The sequence below is a fragment of the Typopeltis vanoorti genome, chromosome 10 (genome assembly GCF_054136105.1).
Source record: "Typopeltis vanoorti isolate ZY-2024b chromosome 10, IOZ_Tvanoo_1.0, whole genome shotgun sequence".
Lineage (NCBI taxonomy): Eukaryota > Metazoa > Arthropoda > Arachnida > Uropygi > Thelyphonidae > Typopeltis > Typopeltis vanoorti.
The window spans coordinates 81,435,657-81,460,111 of NC_143558.1; the positions used below are offsets into that span (position 1 = coordinate 81,435,657).

The window sequence follows — 24,455 nt, forward strand, 5'->3', positions numbered from 1 at the left end:
TATACACACACACACACACACACACACACACACACACACACACACACACAACAAACATACACAATTAAAAAGTTAGGAAAGTTTAGCTGATTTAAAAAGTACTATCTCCCACAAAGGGGATAGACGTAGACCATCGGATCTGTTTAAGTTAGGAGAGCGAAGGTAAAGTTTCATGTTTCTTTATAAAGCCATTCCATGAGGAACCGACTTTTGTGATGGACTCTTGTCTTGTTCCAACGAATTCTGTCTAGTGTGGATGGCATGCTCTGCAAGTCCAGACTGTTCAGGTTCAAGGAATTGAATATAAGACTTCTGTTCTTCTAGCTGAATAAAAGCAGATTTTCCTGTTTATTCGAAATAAGATAACCCACAAGAGCAAGGAATCTGGTAGACACCTGAATGTCTGAGATGTTGAAGCTGGTTTTTATTTAAAGGCCAGTAGGTCACCTTTTAAATTATCAGCTATGCAAAGCTAAAAAATCACTCGCCCTCTTAAATGGAAAAATTGCTGATATCAAGAATGCTCTAGAATCTGTATTAGTGGCTGAAACTTTAACACTATTTTGCACAAATCAACTTCAACCTAAAGGTTTTTAATGCTTCTCATGATAAGTTAAAGCATAAGTTTGATTCACTGGTAAGCCTCCCTAGATCCATTACTAATGGACGTGATACAGATAGAGTAGTTATCAATGTTTCCAGTCATCCACTAACAGACAGTGAATGTTTTGTTTTATCAAAAGGACATAATTTTGCCGTTGCTATGAATAAGGTATCCCTGATGAATTTTTTTCATAGCATAGATAGAAGTATTCCATCCTTATCCCATAAAACAGCCAACAGGATGCATTTTGAATGTGCAAAAATTCTTTGTAATGCCAAGCCTCCTCGTCCTAATCTTACTCTGAATTTAAAGCACTGAAATCACTGAAGAATAATAATTTAATTATTACGAAAGCAGACAAAGGGAAGGCTGTAGTTATTCAAGATAAAAAATAATATGAGAGATAAATGTCTCTATTACTCCACGACTATTCAACTTACAGGCCTCTGATCCCACCTGGTGTAATTAAAAAAAATTTAATTCTCCTATAGATAATTATCTACATGGGATGAAGATCAAAAGAAAAAACTTAAAACCTTCTTTGCTGGTCCTCCTAGATTGTATGGTCTTCCAAAAGTTCATAAACCAGGTATTCGGTTAAGACTAGCTGTAGACTACATAGGTTGTCCCACTTATAAAATTTCAAAATTTTTTATCAAACTTACTCACTTCAACTAGAAGAACTGCTACTTATATAAAAATATACAGATTTCAAAGTGGGAAATATAGGAAGTATTAAATTCTGTTTTCTGAGTGCTGTATACAATCCATTAAGCCTCCAAAATGATGTCCTCACAGCACTTAAACCTCTACACACAAATAGCAACAGTCCAAGTATAGAGCTGGCACACCTCTGATCACTGCCTTCTTTTACTCAGTCATATACTGCTTTCATATCCATTCCTTCATATGTGCTCGATTTTAAATAAAAAGGTTCAATACTTAGTCATATGAAGTCCGTTCGCACATTGAATTCGATCAATGCTTCTACACATTGCACATAGTTCCTCCTGCACAAACTATATAATGACTCTTTGCAATATTATTACCATTTTTCTTAATTCAGTCTAGTGATATTATGGCAACAAACTTAGTAGTCTTAACCCGTACTTTTTTTGCTTCTTTCTTTTTTTGCTTGATGCCTTTCAAATGATTCATATCTGCAAAAATTGTCAAGTCATTCACTCTCTCTTATTATATTCAAATAGCATTGCTAAGATCTTTCCTCTAATGACCTTTTTTAGTTATCTTACATTAGCTACTTAGGTGGTGCCTTTTGGAATTGTTGATTATTGTTTAATTAGGTTTTTACATGTACTGAAGATGGCCTGTGATACTCAGGCAAAAATTCTACTAATAAATAATATTTTATGTGAATTAATTCCATTATTATAATTTTGATTAATTGAGATTTAATATTTGTTTTCTCCAAAGATATTACAATATTACTTCCTCCTTTATTCAGTTTTTACAAATGAGTAATTATGTAAATTCATAATGATCTTTTAAATTTTTCTAGTAGGGATTTTGTAACTTTTCTAACCTTATGCAGGAAAGTATCCTCTTTATTCAAGAAGGTATCACTAACCTTATCATGAACATTCTTGGCTAAAATGGTATTAGATATCCATAAAGTCCGAAAATCCATCTCTGGAGGGCATTGTTCATTAATGTACAAATAAATAGCAACAGTCCAAGTATAGAGCTGGCACACCACTGATCACTGCTGTCTTTTACTCAGTCATATACTGCTTTCATATCCATTCCTTCATATGTGCTCCATTTTACATAAAAAGGTTCTGTGCAGTATCTTGTTGAATACTTAGTCATATGCAAGTCCTTTTGTCCATTGAATTCGATCCATGCATCTACACATTGCACATAGCTCCTCCTGCACAAACTATATAATGACTCTTTGCAATATTATTACAATTTTCTTAATTCAGTCTAGTGATATTATGGCAACAGACTTAGTTACAGACTTAACTCCTACTTTTTTGCTTCTTTCATGCTTGTTGCCTTTCAAATGATTCATATATGTAAAAACAGTCAAATCATTCACTCTTTCTTATTATATTCAAACAGCATTGCTAAGATCCTTCCTCTTCACACCTGAAAAACCTGATTTCTTCATACTCATCAAGTATATCTATCTGTCTTTGTGAAATCACTATATAATATTTTCTCCTTAATTTCACTTGCTCTGTCATATACTGCTTTATCTTTCCTGTCACCTCTTTCACTTCTGTGCTGTATGAACATTGTGAATTCCACCCGGATGTCATCTCCTTTCTACTCACCTAATAATGCTTCTGCTGTGAGTCACTTATATATTTACTGAAGTTCATATTACTTACACAAAATAGGTGATTAATGAGCCCAAAGTTTCCAAAACTGGAGAATGGTTTCTTACCCAATCAAAATGAATGCAGTGATTGTGATAATGAGAAATTTGAGACCTTGTGTTGGATACCACATATTCATCTTGCTCAGGAAATTTTGAAAAGACAGTTGTATTATATTTTTATTTAATTTTCAAATATGACCCAAATCAAGTATTCAGATTGCATTTTTGATGCATTTAAATTACTTAGGTGCATTGATGTAATGAGTGGAGGAGTAAATCATAATATCTGGAAAAGCCGTGTGTGTGTGTGTGTGTGTGTGTTTAGAAAAATACATTCATCATCATCAGTTTTCTGATATGTACCTTCAAGGTTTGTTCAGGCTACTATGACAGCACTACAGGATTAAATTTACAGTATTATTAATCTCCTATCAACAATCTTCCTCCAAACGAATCTACTTGTCAACCCTCCAATATTCTCATATCTAGCATTTTGTGCTTCTAAATTCACCTGACTGAATCAATCCACCTACATCTTGGTCTTCCTTTGAGTCTCTTTCCTGCCATCTTGGCATCAAACACCTACCTGCTTTGCTAACCTTTCCTCACCCATTCTATTTAAGTGGTCACACCACCTTAGATTAACTCTTTTCATACATTCTTGAATGCTAACAATATCAAGTTCCTTTCTAATATTTTAATTTTTTTTTAATATGATTCTACCGTTGATGCCATCTGTTAATTTCCCTAATGTTTCTCAAAACTCTCATATCTGTATTCTTTGATCAAGTACTTTATTTCTAACCCAACTCTCAAATCCATGACTTAAACTGGTTTGAACACTGTCTTGTCTACTGCTAGTTTTGTGTTTTGGATAAATTCTCTATTATTCCTTATGAAGTTATTCATCTGGGCTCCCCACCATACCAGCTTTGCTTATTCTGTTGTCTATTGCCAGATTTAACTTGCCATCTTCCTAAAAATTGTGCAAAAATAGCTGAAATATTTTGCTTGTTCTATGGTTCTCTATTGGGAATGTAACTGAAGTTTTCTATTTTCCTAGTTTTGGTGTTTTTATTGATATTTTCCGAGTTTCATCGGTTTTGTGTGCATGAAGTCTGAACTGATGTGGTAGGCAACTTTTTATATATAATATAGACAAGTTTTTAATACATAATTTTTCATAAATTTATAACTTTTTTGCCCATATTTACAATGGGAAACAGCATCGTAGTCAAAGGAGGTAAGCCTTGGCCTCCTCTTCCAAATTGTACACCTCTGAGTAATTAAAATATACCAACCAAATATAGCGTTCTCCTTCACTACTGTTTTCTAATATACAGCACCTTAAAACAAACACATTGTCCCCCACTCTGTGCAGATTTGGTTACAATTAATTAATAAATTAGAGTATTAAGTTATCCTACAAATAATTGCATTAGACCAATTAAGATGAGCACTAATTTGATATACACTTAAAACTTTCATACATAGATAAATATGTAAATCATACAGTCAAACTCATGAATTTTGTACACACACACACACACATCCAGTTGGAGAGGCTGGTATCCCTCAATTATTCACCAAAAGCAGGAAGCAATTTGCCAGTCAGATAACTGAAGGTACAATTACATGGAGTACAATTACATTGAGTAGTATATTAGAAGTGGATGGTTTCAAATCCATAGCCTAATACACAAATTCATTCACTACCCACCTGGCCAACCAGATCAATGCAAAAATGTAACAGGCTGATAGTAAAAGCCTGCTGCCTCATTACTGATGAAAAAGAGCTAGCCAAAGAACCTCCAGTTTCTTTAGAAAATAGCTACGATGAATGCATAGTTTCAAGACTCCTTACCAACCAACACACTCAATCTACCTCTAGTAATATAGAAGGTACAGGTTATTACTCTTCCCTATATTACTGTTTCTGTAAAACTAGCTAAAATTCCATTTGGAATATAAAATTAGAACAGTATTTACTCCTTTCATCAGGATTGATCAAAGTAGTTTCCCTGAAATATCCAGCAGGGCACTGCATTATGGACAGACTGAGAAATCTATTGAACAATGCATTCAGAAGCATGTTAAAGATATAGAATACCAGAGAGTGAAACCACAGCCCATCTTTGTAGATGCTGTCTTCAGCTAATATCCACATGATGCCTTGGTAGTGTGTGTGAGAGAGAGAGAGACGGAGTTCTGTGGAATGAATCCAGAATCTTACACCACTTGATATGACACAACAGAAAGGAAAATCTGGAAATCTTTGAAAATATCATTAGATCCTATGCATTTGAATATAAATCCTAGCATTAATTTACCTGAATGTTTCCTAGCTATGGCCAGTCTAGCATGCAAATGAGAGCATGCCACTGTGCACAACATCAAATGCGTGTTCAACACATAATTAAAATCATTGAAATCCTACAGAATTCTGTATTTTTTGTTGTTATGCTGATCTTTTAGTTTGATTCTTCTCTTAAATATGAAAAAAAAAAAAAAAAGTCTTATGCAATGAAAAAGAAACTAGTCATGTCTAGTTTCTTTTTCATTGCATGAGACTTCTTTGTAGGGTCTTAAAATTCCAAAGAGAAACATGTGGCACTTTTAGTCTGTTACTGAGGACCTTTTTGAATAGAAGAAAGTATCTCTTGATGATTTCATATCAAAGGTTGAACAGTCAAATTAAACTTTTTTTTCAATTTTCTCCCACTATTTATACTTTATTATATAACTTTGCATTAATAATTTGTGCATTCATCCTGTGATGAAACTAGCAAAAAAAACTTTAAAACATGCTATAACATACACGTGCTGAAAACATAAAAGCAATAGGGTGTTTAATTGGTGGGGATAGAGCTAAGGTAAAATTTGAGTTACATGATATGTCAAGCTTGCAGAACTTTACTGATGACTCTTATATTCATAACTTATTTTTAGAGGTATTATAAAATAAAATAAATTATAAAAAGATGTTTATTAAATGGTTTATATTTTCTTATATTTTGCTGGATTTCAATCTAGCATCATTAGAGCAAAGTGTATGTTATAGACCTAATTTGGCACACAGATGTTGCATATGAAGTATTACAGTTGGGTAAGAGTTGATATTAGGATAACAGCCTTCCAAATTTTTGGCAATTAATGCAATTATACTTGCTACGGTTAGGATAATGCTTCGAAACCATTGCTGACACTAAAAATAATCTTTCTGATCTGTAACGAATTCTATATAGCACATTGGTTTTCTTCCATCTAATCCTGCATGAAGGGATGTTCAAACCATGGTCTGGCAGTCCAGACTTTTTATAATAATAGTTGCAAATGTATTATTTATGTTCTCCAAGGCAGATGTTAAGATTTTTTTCCTTTTATATCTGATCTACACATGAAAGGTAACAAGACCTGTAGCACATCAGTGCCATGTGGGGGGGAAAGAAGAACAGAAGAAAGGAAGAATCTGTTCTTATTTTGCTTGAACAGCTGAGGGTTGTAAGGAAGGGAAGGGAGAGTGGGGATAGACTGTTCCAAGGGAAAGAAGCAGATGGAATGCAAGAGGAGGCAGTGAAGTTGGTTCAGTAAGTTTTAAGATGGACTGTAAAAAAAGGTTGGTTAGCAGTGGCTCTTGTTTTAATGATTTTGGAGGAATAATAGTGGTCAATTCAGCAGAATGCTGTCCATTAAAGCATCTGGTGAGGAGGCACAAGGCAGAAACTGAACATCTGCAAGAGAGGGATCCTTAATTGGCCAGACTGACCTCTTCTGAATGGAATCAAACAAACTTAGAGAGGATTTTGGTTCACTTTGGAGCAATATTCCATGGCAGGGCAGATTTGGGGCTTTGTACAAAGTTTGAAGGTTTGAAGTAGTGTCTTGTGCAAAAAAGTACAACAAGTATTTTGGAGGATGCAAAGGCTACAGTTGAAATGTGGTTGCACCAGAAAAGATTGGAGGCACAGGTCAGTCAAAGAAGAGAAATCTGATTGTGTTTAGATATCTCGGTATTACTGAAGATAAGGGTGTGTGTGTGGGGGGGGAGCTCTTTTTTGCAAGAGATCAGACAGAACTGAGTTTTTGGTGGCATTGAAGTTCACAAAGCTGTCTTTGCCCCACTGGGATATAGCCAGGAGATCTGAGTTCAGGTCCCTGGTTGTGGTAGATCTTGAGGATTCTAATAGTTGAGCACTACATGGTTTGTCGAATGAAAAGGAGGAATGGAGTGTATACTGTCATCAGCAAAGCTATGGATAGGATTGGAAGTCTGTGAGAGTAGGTCATTTATATACATTTATATTGGAAGAGAGTGGATGAAAGAACAAAACCCTGAGGTACTCTTGTATTGGTGGGGAAATCTGAGGAGAGTAAACCATCCATCATGACACGTAGTGAACAACCAGTGAAAATGTTCGTGATCAGGTTGCAGAGTGAGGAAGGAAGACCATAGGATGGTAGTTTGTTAAGTAGGTCCCTGTGCCAAACCAATCAAATGCCTTGGAAAGGTCAAGGGCAACCACCTGAGCTTCTCCAAATTTCTCCATGGCTTGAGTCCAGAAGTGAGTGGTGAAATCAAGAAGATCAGCAATAGATTGCAAGTGGCAGAATCCATACCACTGGTCAATGATTAATTGGTATGTCTCTAGTGGTTCAAAAGTTGGTTGTTGATGACCCTCTCCCTAATTTTAGAGAGAACAGAATTGAGAGCAATTTGACAGTTTGTTGGTTGACTATTATCACCTTTGTTCGGGATGGGCTGGATGTGGACCTGTTTCTATGTTAAAAGGTAGATGCCAGTTGAGTAGGATAGATTGAAGAGGCGATACAGGATGTGTTAGTTCTGGGACACAATTTTTTTATCACAGTAGGTGGGATACCATCAGGACTAGATGCCTTGTTTGTTCAGGTTATTAAGAATTCTTCAGATTTCTTTTTGTAGGAAGATAATGGAAGACATGAAGGGAGCTATTCTTGGTGGATGGAGGGAACTTTGCCCAGGTTATCAATGCAAGAATTGGAAGAGAAGAGTGATGCCAATAAGTTGGACTTGTCTTTAGGTGAGGTAACTACAGTACCATCGGGATGTGAGAGCAGTGGAAACCTGAGTGGGCAGAATTTGTGCCGAATGGCCTTGGCATGGGATCAGGAGGAGCGACTGCCATTTTCCCTTTCGAAGTCTGACTTGGACTTGGTGATGATTCTTTTGCAACTGTTGCGAGTTGCAGTATAGGCATATGCAGCTGGAGTTTTGGTCTTGAGCCATTCATGGTAAGCAGATGTTCATTCTTTTATTGGCATTTTTTGAGACCCAAGGCTTGAATGGGGGCTGAGAATTTGGAGTGGAATAAGGGATGAAAGCCTTTATGCCTGTGAGGATAATTTCTGTTATTCAGTCTGAGCAGGTGTTCCTCACAGGAATAAAGGCTTTCATTCCATATTCCACTCCAAATGCTCAGCCATCATTGCTGAAGCAGTAGTCAGACCATTGGAAGGGGGAATAGAAGTTATGGAAGTCCTCCCAGTTGTACCCTTGTGGTGCCAAAGGACACAAAGGAACTGGTGGATGAAGGTTGTTCTGTGGAAAAAGAGACTTCTAAGAGGTTGTGGTCTGAGTTACCAAGAGAAGAACCAACAACTACAGCATACCTGGAAGGCAAGTTTGTTCTGAAGAAGTGAAGTGTGTTGGCAAATTGGTGGGGGTTGTCAGGTATTCTGTTAGGAAGAGTAATGATCTGGGATATGTCATTGCTGATGGCAAACACCTCAGCATTCCTACCTGCTTCATAGGTGAAACTTGAGAAGGGGAACCAATACGAATTGTGGACAGAGCTCCCAAGAAGGATGATCTCACTATTGGGGTATTTCGACTGCAGAAAGTCAAACTTTAGAAAGAGAGAGAAGTTGGAGTGGCAGAAGTTTGGAGAGCGATAGAGGAAGCATATAATTTTATATATGATCCACAGATAAAAGGTCACAAGACCTATAGCACATCAGTGCCGTGTGTGGGCAAGAAGAATAGAAGAAAGGAAGAATCTGTTCACAGTTTCCTTGAACAGTGTTAACAGATCTTCCTGTCTGTCCACAGCAGGCTAGCTCACAATCACAGAGAACTTCACACACTCCAGAATGTACAAATAAATGGAGTTTGTCTGTAGGAGAGCAGATTGAAGTTACTAATTTGACATATGAATGCTGTGGTTTGAAAGTTGTTGAAAGTTATTAGACATATCCGCAAGGAGATGTGTTTTGCATTATGAGAGATACTGAGACAGGAGAGTTGGTATCTTGCTCCACCTTTGCAAGGAGTCGTCCTGGTGTTGTACCACCTTACCTCCACGTCCTGAAGATACTTTCAGGTGCAAACTTTGTTTGCTCACACTTGGATAAAGGATTAAACTAAATTTATTATATTGAATGCTGTGGGAAGGATATGTTTTATTAGTACACTGGCTATAATTTCAGATTTAGTTTGGATATATGGAATAAGAATAGTGGTGTCTTGTTCTTGTGTTTGGGCAGGGGGAAGTAGAAGGACCATGTAGTATTTTATCTATACCAACCATTAGCCAAGAAAGTATAGTGAAGATGAAGACGGTTCAGCTTTGCAGTAAAAGATGTATCATTAGAACAAATAGTCCTAGCTCTAAGTGTTTTTAGAATTTCATACTGTTTTTATACAGGGCACCAAATTAGAACTTTAGATCTTTTGTCCATTACAATTTGAATTTTTTCACTTGCTCATTGTCGCATGTAAACTAGAATATTTTGTTTGCTCTGAAAATGCTGGTGTGAAATCCAGCAAAATATAAGCTAGTTAATAAACATCTTTTTATAATTTAGTTTGCACTTGTCAACTAGATTGGTAATCATTACATAATTCAATGATATGTGTGTATGTAATAAATTTTTAAATGAAATAATTCCATCATCCCTCCTTTTCCAATTTAAATTTAAAAAATTTAAATGTGAGAGCACTCCACAGAACTTGACCACATGAAAGAAGACTAGGTTCCAGACTGGTTCCAGAGTTAGTCGATCTCTGACACGGACAAGCAGGTTTTTTCTCCTGGAAACTGGTTTTTTGTCCTGTAAACTCAAAAAAATAGATCTTTGAACCCACACTATTTTCAGACATTAAAATATTGTGTTGGGGATCATGAAATGGTCCCTAACACAATATTTTTAATGTCTGAAATTGTTAGCCATCTCTTCATTGCTAACCGTCTCTTCACTGCATGCTGATAAATTGGTGATAGCCTTGGGCCAGCTATCTCTGATTGGCTACCAGTGGAGAGTGAACTGCCCACTCATTCTCCAAAAGTTACAGCTAAAATGGCCTCACTTACTCCTTATACATGAATAAAAGGTATTAGCTGATTTTTTATTTATTTACTTTTTTAAATTTAAATGTGAAGGATTTTTAGATTAAGGAATATAAAATAACTAGAGTAGAAAAACTTGCATAAAATCATTAGTATATAACTTTAAAACATTGGTTTGGTCATGTACAGTTTTCAAATGCATCTTAAATCTGTAGAAGGGCATGAAAGAAATGTAAAATAAAACTGAATAATGACAATCAAATGCAAATTAGTATCTAATTATATATACAGGAAAACACTCACTTAACATGATTAATTAATCCATCAATTAAGGCACGCTAAGTGAAATCGCATTAAGCGAATACAATAAACAATAGAAATAATTATAATTCATCCATCAGTTAGCATAAATTTGGGGAAAAAAATTACAGTATACACTATATTAGAGGATAAAATCATCAAAGTTAATAAAAATCAATTGCTTAAATTTTAATTTAATGTCTAAACATTTGATTGAGATACTCTTTTACAAAAGAAATTAAGTAAAGATGTTTGAATTGTGCTCAACTTTTTCATCTTGTCATGCAATTTGCGATAACTGTCGAATGCTTTATCAAGATTTCAGCAGACTTCGAAGCTTCAATCCATATCAGGATAAGCATCAAACAAAATTCATTAGCATTACTCAATGTGAATATAAACTAGCTCAAGTTCTTTTGCAGTTAGCAGAAAAGAACGTTAGTCGTAACATTCTTTTCTTGTTCGCACTCCTTATCGTCTTCTTCATATGCATGCTGTTCTTCTAGTTGAAGGAAATCATTCTCATTTAGCTGTTCTGAATAGGAATCAAAGAAGTTTCTCACATCTTCATTATCCAGTTCATTAAATTCAAATTCTTTTCCAATTGTTCTGATTTCTTTAATAATGTTAAATCTTGGATTTTGCACACGATAAACTAACATAGGCTTCAGGTTAAAGTCACCTTCTGCACTGCCTCCTAATAAAAGCATAAGATGATCTTTAGATGCTTTGTGTCCTGGTTGAGATGCTTCAGTTTTAGCTAGGAAAGTTTTTGGCATATTCATATAATTAGTTTAATAACTAATTACAGGAAAACCTCGCTTAATGCAAATTTGATATGTGCAATTGAGTGAAATGATACTATTTCCTGCTTTAAGTGAGTGATTAATCAGTTAAAAGTGATTTTTTATGTTATGGGAAATTTTATGTAACACGAAATTTTTTGTTGCCAATCTGCAGTGAGTGGAAAAGCTGGAAATCACTAAGAGACATGAAAGTGGCTCTAGTAACACAATGATTGTGCGAGACCTAGGATACAGTGAGTCTACAGTTTGGACTATATTAAATAAGAGCAAAGAATACAAAGAATAAGGAAAAGTTGCTACCGCTTCTTTAAGCATGCAGATAACCCAAAATAGAAGCAATTTAATGATTCTGGATTGAGGATTATAACCAAAAAAGAGTACCTCTTAGTACAGGGAATATTAAAAGAAAAGCTTAATATTTTTTACCTCATCGAAAGAGACCAAATTTCAAGAGGAATGTGAAAGCTTTACTGCAAGTTTAGGATGATTTGACCGTTTTAAAAATTGAACTGGGCTGCATAACGTAAGAATAACTAGGGAATCTGCTAGTGCTGATAAAGATTCTAAAGCAAGTTTCCTGAAAAATTGCAAAGCATAATTCAGGAGGGCAATTATGACGATCTGCAAATGATCAACGTCAACGAAATTGGTTTCTTTTGGAATCAATTTCGCTCCATCTTGATCATTAAATGGCTTCTATTTCAGATGATCTGCATGCTTAAAGAAGTGGTAGCAACCTTTCCTTATTCTTTGTTCTTATTTAATATAGTCCAAACTGTAGACTCACTGTATCCCAGGTCTCGCAATTGTTATGTTACTAGAGCCACTTTCGTGTCTCTTAGTGACTTCCAGCTTTTCTGCTCACTGCAGATTGGCAACAAAAAATTTTGCGTTACATAAAATTTTCCATAACATAAAAAATCACTTTAACTGATTAATCACTCACTTAAAGCAGGAAATAGTATCATTTCACTCAATTGCACATATCGAATTTGCATTAAGCGAGGTTTCTTGTAATTAGTTATTAAACTAATTATATATATGTAATTAGTTATTAAACTAATTATATATATATAATTAGTTATTAAACTAATTATATATATATAATTATAATTAGTATATAATTATATATAAACATTACTAAAATAACCTATGGAACTATATTAGTACCTTACCAGTTCATCTAATTTTTGTATACACTGGTATACTTCTCCCCATGCTTTATCATAATACTGATAATGAAAACGTGCTCCTGTGTAAAGAAATAGGGAAAAAATTAATTTTTTTTTTAATAATCATTTGCAAGCAATGAACTTAAAAATATATGAAATGTTTTCTATTTTAAAGAATGAAAAAAAGGGACCTTAATGTGATTTTATATTTTACAATCAGCAAAATATGAGAGAGAGAGAGAAAGAAGACATGCATAACATATTTCCATATGAATTTGAGTGGAGCAGAGTAAAGATTACTTTCTAAAGTTTCCATTCTGTAGAAAAAAAACTCCAGACAAGGTAATCTTTTGCTTTACATGGAATAGCAGAAAATCAAAATAAATCTGAATGACTAGTTGGTATTATAAAGGTCTGACATTTAACACCACGATACAAATACAACATAATAAGTTTGTGTGTGTGTGTGTGTGTGTGCGCGCGCGCGCGTGCACACATTATGAATAAAATTTTTAAAGACTGCAGATCAGTACCAGTCTACAGATAGCTATCAGGAGACCAATTCCCCATATCACTTTTTTCCTGCAGGTACAGTTCAATCACTAACTATGCTGGAGTGTTTAAATATTTCATGCATAATCTAATTCAATAAAATAAACTTTTCAAGTTACTTTTTTATATAGCGAAACTTGTGGGGTATCCATAACTATAGAATAACACGTGTGCCACAGTAAATAACTTTTTTATTATGAAAATATATCATCAGTACAACTAACAAAAAACAATAGGAATTGAATTCAAAAAACAGTACTTAATGCACACGCTTAAATTAGAATCCTACTGGACTGAAATTAAAATATAGCAGTTAAATTATTGAATACAATTGAAGATAACAATTTTCCACACTTTTGGAATAGTGAGACAGTCATTTTGATTAACATTAGGTCTATGAAGTAAGATTTCAGAACTTTCTTTATATAACCATTCATGTTTATATGTTGATCTATGTAATAACTTGCTGTTTTGCCATTAGATCCATTAGTTGTACTGATGGTATGTAAGATGAAATATTTACATAATAAAAAAAAAAAAAGCTATTTATTGTGGCATATGTGTTATTCTACAGTTATTTCCAAGTTACATCTCCCATTCATTTCTATAATCAGATTCCAGTTCATTTGTATTACATCTTTCACTGAAAAAGACATTATGTATATTGCATGTAAAGAAGTTTGCTTTGAATTTAATAGCACAAGGACATTAAGATCATGCTGCATGAGAACAGATAATAAATGAGTGGCAAAAAAAAAGGTCTAAACACTATATATAAAACTCGAAATAATAATAATAATCATAAATGAAACATTTTTAAAAGTATACTAAGTAATAAACAAGCAAAACACCCTAAAATCAATTTAGAGAAACAAATGTAAAAGACGGGTATAAAACAGATGATGTAAAAAGAACTATAAGAAGTATTAAAATTCATAAAACATGCATTAAAAAAAAGGTTTTTAAAAGCATATTTACAATAAGTCAAACTAATAAGTTATATATATGTGTGTGTGTATGAGATGGTAAAGATAAATACTCCAAAAATTTAAAAACCAGGTGACAGTCAATGGGTGTGATAAAATCTGCCCGAGTATATAAGGATTCAGGCATATTATAAAAGTGGCTAAAATAATGACTGGGCCTATTGGAAAAACAAGGACAGTCAAAATACGAGTGATGAATAGTCCAGCATCACAAAACTCATACACATGCATGTCATTACTCATCAGCAGGACTATGTAAGATGACTATGACCTATGCGAAGCCGAAAAAGAACAACTTCCTCTGTTTGAACTTGCACAGGCTAGAATACCATAAATTCAGGCTTAATTTGATAGAGCTTATCAGTTTCTCTGTTCCAAGATAAGTGTGACTAGGATAAAAGTATTTCTCTGATAATCTGCTGGTAGGCATGTGTAGGTCAGTGAAAGTGGCACTTGCATCCTCTGTGCTTGGCTGCAAAGAGTCATGCTCAAGTCTAGTCACTGACTGGAGGAACTTATTCTAAGCCTTTCTTTGACTAGTTCCCAAAGTTAGTCAATCTCTAGCATGGGTAAGCAGATTTTTTTTTTTTTTTATTTCTCTCCTGGAAACTCAAGAAAAGCAACCACAGAACCCACATTATTTCAGACAGAAACATATCCTGCTAGGATTAGGTACCAAGAGATGGTAGCACTCGTTTGTCTGCCTCTTCACTGTTGCTACTTATAATTAGTGAGTCTTGGGCCAGCTATTGCTGATTGGCTACCAGTGGAGAATGAACTGCCCACTCAGTCTCCAAAAGCTAGATACAGTTAAAAGGCCTCGACTACTCCCTATAAGGGAATAAAAGGTGTTAGCTGATTTATTTATTTATTTTTTAATCTGCTGGTATTCTATGAAGAGTACAGGAAGACAGATGTTTGAGAAATGAGCTGACCTAGCTGCAGTATCTACAGCTTTGTTTCCCTTAATCCCAACATGTTTGGAATCCAACACAAACATACATCAAAGTATAGCTTACATAACTGAAAGAGGAGGTACTGAAATCAAGACAGCACTGGATGCTTTTGCAGCTCTAGACTTCTTTAATGCCTGAAGAGAACTCTGGAAATCTGAATATATTATGCACTTTTTGTAGCAATGAAATCCAATGTCATTATAAGGTTTAATAATAGAATCTGATTTATTTTAGTGCAAGCTCTATCGCATACAGCTCAGCTGTAAATTTGTAACACTGTAGTGGACTTGTACAGATATAATGTTGTCTGGAAAGATTGTAGAAAATCTGAATAGTGCTCCAATTTTGAGCAATCTGTGTAGACAGGGACAAAATCAAAATATTCAGTTCAATGAGCTTCGAAGACTGCTGGTAGATGACAAGAAGGGTTAAAAATTTAGGTAGCCTGTTGAAAGAAAAGCTACATGCTGGCATGTTTGATTGTCACAGTGGAAGTGTTTGAGGGCATCTGGGCTATGTTACTTACTGCAATCTACCGAACTTGTAGGAGAGATTTGATCTGCAAACCAAAAGGATTTATGGCAGTCTGTTGAGTGTTGTAAAGACTATCCCATTGTGGACAAAATTAGTTGGCCACAGAGGGTTGTCTGGCAGAGTTTTTATTTTTGTTGCATACAATAGAGACAGCTACTGGCTACAAAGCCACAAAAATGGTTCAATTGCCATGATGTACAGATTAGGAATAGATAATGTGCAAAATGCACCGGTTGCAATTCTGATAGCATGATGGTAAAAAGAGTCTAGCCACTGCAGTACTCTCTCTCTCTCTCTCCCTTTATTAATGCCATGCACAAACAAAGCAAAGAACATCTGTCAGTACCCCAATAGGTGGAAGATTAGGCGCAGAGAACTTTCACTGCTTTACAGCACTTATCTTGTAACTGATGTATGTAAGAGAGGAAACTGAGTTTGCTGTCAAATACAAGTGCCATGAACTTGGCTTCTAGTACAACTGGAATTAATAACTGTCCTAATTGTAGTTCCAGATCAGGATGAAGAAATGTCTGTGGTAAAAGTGCACACAAAATGTATTCTGCTGTGAAAAAATCTGAACCCATTTGCAAGCACCATTTTGAAAGATGGTCAAATGGCTTGCTGCAGCTGTCTTCCTATGACCTGCATATTATATGAAGATGGTGAGGCTATCCATATATATATATATATCCATATATATATATATATATATATATATAGGGCATTACTTACTGTTGGAGGAAATTGTTCTGTTATTGAGTTGACCTTGATTGCAAAAAGTGTTACACTTAAAAGTGAACTTTGTAGGTCTTCCACCTTTTGGTTATAGGGTGGGAGAGGATAGTTCTCACTCAGACTTGGAAGATTCAGTTAGATAAGAAATTCTTGATAAAAAGAGGGATGAAGACCAAAATTATCAAGTCTTTCAGTATTCCAGATCTCCAAGCAGTCATATGCTTTTGCTATTTCAAAGAAAACCAATAATAGATGCTCGTGTTTTAGAAAGCATCTCTATTGGATGCCTCCAGCCAGAGTTGATGATCAGAAGAAGAATGTATTTTTGGAAGTCAGATGATGTTCTGGAAAAAAGGTAGTTTCTCTCCACAAATCAAAAGATGAGAGCTGACCATTTTTTTTTCCAGAATCTTGCATAAGCAGCTAGTCAGAGCAACTTTATATAGGTGGTGCCTGTGAATAAGTTACGTTAAACTTGTGCTCCCGCATTTCATTGTAATTAAAAGTTTATTTTGTGAAAAATAAGCAGTAAACTAAAAACTAAAAGAGGTATTAAGGAGCTGATTATTTCAGCACAACTCATAAGTACCCTTAGTCCATTAAATCAGCTATTTTTTACAATTAAGAAAACAGCCACGTGAAAGCACTATGCCTACTGTGTGAAGTAAAGATGGTGGCAACACAGGCCAACAACGGAAGATTACCTCCAGTCCCGTCAGCGTAGCGTTGCTGATCACCAACGAACCAAATGACATCACAAAGTGCTGCAGCTGTGAAACCAAACTTAAAGAAAGAAAAAAGGTATAATGTGCAATTTCTGTTGCAACTGGCTGCTTACTTCCTGCGCGAAAATAGATGAATCAGCGATAAAGATTTTTACCGATTTCAACCAGCCCTACTTCTGTATGATGTGCCTCCTTCCATAAAACAGCTACTAAACCCAGGCAAGACAGTTGAAAACCTCGAACAACAGCTTAATACTATGATAGATACTTTTCCTCCAAAACCAGAAAGTTGGAAACTAAGTTCGAGATACTCGACGACCAGCGCCCAATCGCAAGTGCACTCACACCAGCTAATGAACTTCGTGAACTAATCGCATCTACAGTACACGAGTCGCTTGAGGCTGAAAATAGGAGACTCAACGCCGTTATCCTAAACTTTCCGACGGTAAACAATGAATCCTTAAAAGAAGACGTCAGCAAACTAGCAGGAGAATGCAATTTTGATCCCAAAAATATCATTAAAATGCCATCGTTTCGAACCCATAAACAAAAGAAAGGATGGAAAGAACTTTCCATGTCTCGTGAAAGTGACCTGCGACACACCAACAAACACATCCAAATTTATAATGGCGATAAACAACAAGCTAAAGGACATTTGTCCCCAGTTACGCATACGTGCCCAACCTCATCTAACCTTTGCCCAGAGAGAACAAAAATGCCAACTCCGAAGACAACTAGAAGAAAAACGCCAAAATGGAGACAACAGTTGGATGATAGACTACAAACAAACCAAACTAGTGCAAAAACCAAGTGATGCCACTAGTAGCCACCAAGAAGACCAGTATGCAGGCACTGCATAGGAAACGTACAAGACCCTTGCTGTCAAATCCATGCCTCACAGAACGCAGAACCTTGCATATCCACTTCACCAACATCCGTGGCCTCAATTCCAACCTTAATAGCATCCACCACCATCTGCAGTCTGCCAAACCCCACCTACTCTTTTTAACAGAAACTCAAATCTCACCTTCCCCCCAGCACTATCCATCTCAACCTCCCTAACTATACATTATTTAACTCCTTTAGACTCATGGGTGGTGTCTGTGCATATATCCGCTCTGACACACCCTGCCAGAGAACACCTAACCTAGAATCTCCCAACTTCGACCTTCTTTGGCTAAAGCTATCCCTCCCCCACTCAGTCAAATTCATCTGCTGTCTCTATCACTCTCCTAATACCACCAATCATTCTGAGCTCTTTCATTTCCTTTTCCTAAAAGTCAATTTTCTCCAGTCCCACTTTCCTAACAGTGCAATCATCCTCCTGGGTGATTTTAATGTTCATAACACCAATTGGCTATCCTCTTCTAGTTGTACAGATCCTGCAGGCAGAGATGCTGAAACATTTGCCATCACTAATGACCTCACACAAATTGTTCAAAAGCCGACCAGAATACCAGATAACCCGAAACACTCCCCAAATATCCTAGATCTCTTTCTCACTAATGACCCCTCCAAATATGTAGTGAGCCCCCTGGGTAATTCTGACCATCTCATCTCCTCCCCCCATGCAACAACACTTACAGTCACTCCCAACACAAGAGTAGTTTGGCATTATAACAGTGCCAAATGGGACAGCCTCCGAGACTACTATGCTTCATTCCCATGGTTGGATTATTGTTTCCGGTCTTCCAGTCCAAACGTATCACCAAAGTAATCTCCACTGGCATGAAAACATACATTCCCCACGCTACTCTGAACTGCCATCCCCAAACTAAACCCTGGTTCTCTAAAAGATGTGCCAATGCAGTACAAATGAAAAATCAGGCATACCATAACTGGCTCAAATCACAAACCCCATCCTCCTTCAACGCCTATACCGAAGCCCGAAACAGATGCAAGAAAATTATCAATTCTTCTAAAACAGAATTTGAACTGGCAAAAAGCAGGAAGCTTGCAGCCTGTCCAAATGGACATGGCTTGCAAGACCAATTGGCTTGGCAAGAGACCAAAAGCCATGCAGCCATGGCTTTTGGTCTCTTGCCAAGGTAATTGGTCGTAACTTTTGCCCTACACTACTCCCACCTTCAAACCCAGACGGCTCAATTGCAACATCACCCACAGAAAAAGCTAACCTCCTGGCCTTGCACTTTGCCTCCAATGCACACACAACTGACAATGGCAAATGCCCTCCAGTCATTCCAACTGCCCAACATGCAATGTCCCCTGTATCCTTTTGCCAAAAAAGATATCATAAACCTGTTGTCTAAATTAGACACAAAAAAGTCTCCTGGCTCTGATGGCATTCCTCCAATTGTCATGAAGGTCTGCGCACCAGAACTGACTCCTATCCTATGCCGTCTGTACACACTCTTACTCCACTGGTATATATATCCCAAAGCCTGGAAACTAGCCCGCATTCAACCCATTCCTAAAAATGGAGATAAATCACTACCATCTAACTACTACCCTATCTCACTCACTTCAGTCCTATCTAAAATGATGGAGAAAACCATAAACTCTCAACTCCTACTCTACCTCAAAGGTACCCAACTATTAAGCGACCACCAGTACGGATTCTGTCGAAACCGATCAACAGGAGATATACTCTCATGCATCACCCAGCTGGACAAATGCCATGGAAAAATTCAGCAAATCCCAAGTAGCTGCACTTGATATCTCTAAAGCCTTTGACCGCGTCTGGCACAAAGGCTTACTAAGCAAACTCCCATCATTTGGACAGTCTCAGGATTTCTGCAGATGGATTGCTAGCTTCCTGTCTGGAAGAAAACACTATGTGTGATGGTAGATGGCTCTCTATCCTCTCACCATCCAACTAATGCTGGGGGGTCCCACAAGGTTCAGCTCACCGACCCTCTTCCTTCTATATATCAATGACCTACTTCAGTTGACCTCTAACCCAATACACAGTTTTGAAGACAACAGCACATTACACTCCTCCCTCTCATTTGACAAACCCTTCTCTGCACAACTCACTTTGACCCACAGAACATCAACCACCACTACCCTTAATTCTGATCTCCAAGCCATCCTCCAATGGGGCTCAGATAACCTCATCAACTTCAATGCTAGTAAAACCCAGTTCTGTTTTGTGAGAAAATGGTTCTCACAAAAAAGAACCATTTTCTCCCAATATTGTTTTTGATAACACTCAAATTCCCAGACAAGATGGGATTTCTCTTCTCGGAATTACCCTGACATCAAGACTCTCCTGGAATAAACACATCACAACCATTGCAACCTCAGCTTTCAAAAAAATAGGTTCTCTCTTTCACTCAAGATGCTACTTCACCTCTAAAGAGCTGTTAACATTATACAAATCACAAATCCACCCAGTTATCGAATACTGCTCTCACATTTGATGAGAATTCAGGCTCCTAAAAGCTCCCTCAAAATGCTTGACTCAATACAGAGGAGAGCAATATTAGACTCATCTCTCACCAACTCGCTCCCCTCACTTTCACATAGACGCTTAGTCTCTGCGACTTTTATATTCTATAAATATTTCCATGGGAAATGTTGATCTGAAACAGCATCTATAATTCTCCCACTCTGTACTAAGCCCATTGAAACACATACAGCTGCTGCCCAACATCCTTTCACAGTACACCTTGAAACCCACAGAGCAAGCTTCCTTTCCTCCTCCTCCATCCTTGCTACTGTGGAATAGTCTCCCCCCCCGATGTATTTCCCGAGGAATACAACATACAGGCTTTTAAATCAAATGTATACAAGTTTCTCCTTTCCCAACCCACTACCCATATACGGTACTAACGTACTATAGGTTGACCAGCCAACCTCTCATATATGGGCCCCAACATAAAAAAAAAACAAAAAAACTGGGCAGTAGTTACTTGGGGATTTTGGGCTCTTCCCTGGCTTAGGAAAGGCAATTATAATTGCCTTTTGCCAGTTATCCATAAATATGCTCCCACAGAAAACTCTGTTGTATAGGTGCAATGGTTGATTCCTGAAAGATGGCAACAGAAGTTTTTATTTATATTGCCTGGTCCAACAGCAGTCAGACAGTATTTAAGCAAATGCAGGTTTCATTTCTTTTGTGAATGGTCTGTTGTATTCTTTCAAGCTGTTTGAAGAAAAAACTGGATTTGGGAAAGGAACTCAGGGTGATAGGAAGATGTTGCTGATGTTTTTTGTAAAAATCTCCCCAATGTGTCAGCAACTGTCTTCAATAAAAAACTGTGCAATGATTGTTTTCAAGGACAGAGAGCCAGTGTGTGTGTGTGTGGGGGGGGGGGGTATACCTGCATTTAATTTCCTATTCCTCCAGACTTCTTTAGTGTTGGGATGTATACTGGATCCAAGATTCCTTTTGGCTCTGATGCTAGATGTGTCTTGCTCAAGCTCTGGCACATTTAAAAGCAATGAGGATTATTGTAGTGGGGTATCTTCAAAAAATACCAAGGCTTTCTTATGAGCTACTTTGGCCACTGTGAAATTGTCATTTCACTATGGCTTAGGGAAATGTGGAAACAGACTAGATGCCTTAGGAATTGCTGTTGAGGCAGCTCGTGTAATGCATTCTGTCATGATTCATTGCATCGCTGATGGATGAAGAGCTAGCCATTGCAGAATCAAATTCTGCTAATGATGAAAGGTGAGTCAGTCAAGTTGCTCAATTTTTCATCATGATAACCATGATGGAGTGCGTCGTTGCCTATGCAGGAAGTAGGTATCACGGGAAAGTGATCACTCCCAAATAAATTCTCATCAGTTTCCCACTTTGAAGAGTGGGAAAAAGGTAGGGTGAGCAAACAGTTGTAGGGCAGTGAATGTTCAGGTAGGCATATGGTAAGCATTGCTTTGTGTTTAGGAGTGATAGATTACTGTTATCAAGCATATGCTCAACAACTCTTCCTCTGATGTTTGTTCGAAAACTACTCCAGAGTGTTGAGCCCATTTAAATTATAAGTAAAGGGATGATAACTGCAATATAATATCATGTCATCTTGAGAGATATCTGCAAAAGGAGGAACACAGATAAAGCATACTGTTAATAGAGTTCCAACAGTCAGACAGCAACTGCTTCTACATTTGAATTGAGCAAGACTTGCTAGAAGGGGGTGTGGTTGCCCACAAGGATGGTGACCCCTCTATGATCAGGACATGTCCTGTCCTTACAAATGATGGTAGTATTTTGTAATGTAGGATCACCTCTTAGCTTTAGGTACGTTTCCTGCAGTCAGAAGCATACTGATTTATACTTCTGCAAGAGCGCTTTGATGTCATCACTGTTTTGATGAAATCCACAACAATTCCATGGTAGGAATGTTTTCATTGCCAGCCTGGTTGGCCAAGTGGTTAGCGTATCCACTCTCCAGTCAAAAGGCTGCAGATTTGAATCCTGCCATGAGCATGGATGTTTGTGATTGTCTAGTGGTGGTGTTGGTGTAGATGATGATGGTAGTTGCAGTTCACTGTAGAGTAAGTGCCCTCTCTCGACGGGTCTTCGGACTCCTTGGAGGTGTCACGGATTAATAATAATAATAATATTTGTCGGGGTGCTTAAGGGTCAAAGCTGTATAACTGAGAGGAGACCTCCACATAGCCTTTAAAGGAATGCGGAGAACCGACCAGGGCTTCTGACCTAATGTCCAATCCTCACCTTCTCGTGGCGCACCCTGTTGGGTATCTACTTTGATACTGAACGAACGAGGATGGGCTGGCAATTTGGGATTTAGCCGACCAAATTGTATTCTTATTGGTTAAACCAAAATAAAAAATGATGGTACAACATGACAAAATTTCATGCCGGCTGGGGCGTCGCCCGGTTAAACAAGGCCCCCGTTGTTTTTGCCAGGGAACCAGGGCGAACAGCGAAAAGTCAGCTACTGGAACAAATCTGAAAACAAACCCCAACTCAACATCACCAGAGTTAAAGATCGGTACTATCAACGTAAGAAGCCTGAATGGCAAAGAAATGGAGTTAGCTGAGGAATTAGATAAGTACCAGATCGACATAATAGGGGTGACTGAAACAAAAAAGACCAAAACTGGTGAGATCTTTCTGAGCAATAAATACAAAATGTTATATTCAGGCAATAACAATCAAGGAAAAGAAGGAGTAGCCATAGTATTCAACACAAAATACGAGGCTAATCTTCTTGAATGGCAGTCAGTCTCAAGTAGAGTAATGTGGGCAAATATCCGAATGGGGAACTGGACAATGAGACTTATTTGTGCCTATGGTCCCACAGAAGGCTCTACTAAGGTAGAAGTGGAGGAATTTTTTGAGGCTTTAGAAAAAGCAACTGACACAATGAAAAAGGAAAAGTTGGTCCTTGTTGGGGATCTAAATAGTAGAGTAGGAAATGATTGTGAGACATACAAAAATATTTTGGGAAAATTTGGAGAAAAGAGCAAAGCTAATAATAATGGCAAATATCTGTTGGATTTCTGCTCAGGACATGGACTGGTTATTACTAACACCATGTTCCAACATAAAAATGTGCACAAATTCACATGGAGAGAAGAGGCTAGGAATAAGAAAAGTCTCATTGACTATGTTATTGTTGATAGTGATGTTTTCTCCCTGGTGCAGGACACCAGAGTGTACAGAGGATTTGAAATTGGAAGTGATCACTATTTAGTCTTGAGCAGGATAAAATTCAATTTCATATTGAAAAGAATAACATGTAAGAAAGTTTTAAAGCGAATAAAAGTTGAGCAGCTCTCAGATGTAAACTGTAGACTAAAATACAGAAATATTATTGAAAAGAAAATGAAAGAGTTTGAGAACAGGAATCAAACCTTGGAGATTCAGTGGCAAACTCTGAAGGAAACATTGATTGATTCTGCCAGAGAGGCATGTGGTGAGGTTGTGTGCAAAGATAAAAAAAATCAGAACTCCCTGGTGGACACAGGAAGTTAAAGAGGCAGTGAAGGAAAAGAAGAAAGCATATCAAAAGTTCCTGGCAAATAAGTCAGATTTTACTCTTACAGAATACAGAGACAAATGTAAGAAAGCTAAACAGTGTGTAAAACTAGCTAAACAAAAGTCATGGGAGGACTTTGGCAAGAATATAGAAAATAAATATCAAGAAGGTGGCAAAATATTCTGGAGGTTGTTGAAGAAGCTTAGGAATGGAGGAAAGAGTGCTGTAAAAGGAATTAGAGATGATAAAGGTGAAATGAAAACAGGAGAAAAAGATATCCTTGAAGTATGGAGTAATAACTTTGAAAAACTGCTAAATGAAACAAGCAGTGATGACAGCACAGTGATAAAAAACACTGACCAGGCATGCAGTCAGGAATACATATCCATACTTGAAGTAGAAAAAGCCATCAAAGGCTTGAAATGTGGAAAGGCAGCAGGAGTAGATGATATTCGACCAGAAATGCTGAAGTATGGTGGTATAAGAGTCTTACAGT

At 37.0% G+C, this 24,455-nt stretch overlaps 1 protein-coding gene across 2 annotated transcripts in view; it reads right to left on the reverse strand.

Annotated features, from left to right (window-relative positions):
- LOC150102540 (protein MEMO1-like) overlaps positions 1-24,455 on the reverse strand; it is a 128,178-nt gene that overhangs the window by 25,925 nt on the left and 77,798 nt on the right. For both annotated transcript variants that reach the window (XM_090398915.1, XM_090398916.1), the window contains exon 7: positions 12,558-12,634. In XM_090398915.1, coding sequence (XP_090255041.1) covers positions 12,558-12,634 — 77 coding nt within the window. The remainder of the gene's footprint in view (positions 1-12,557; positions 12,635-24,455) is intronic.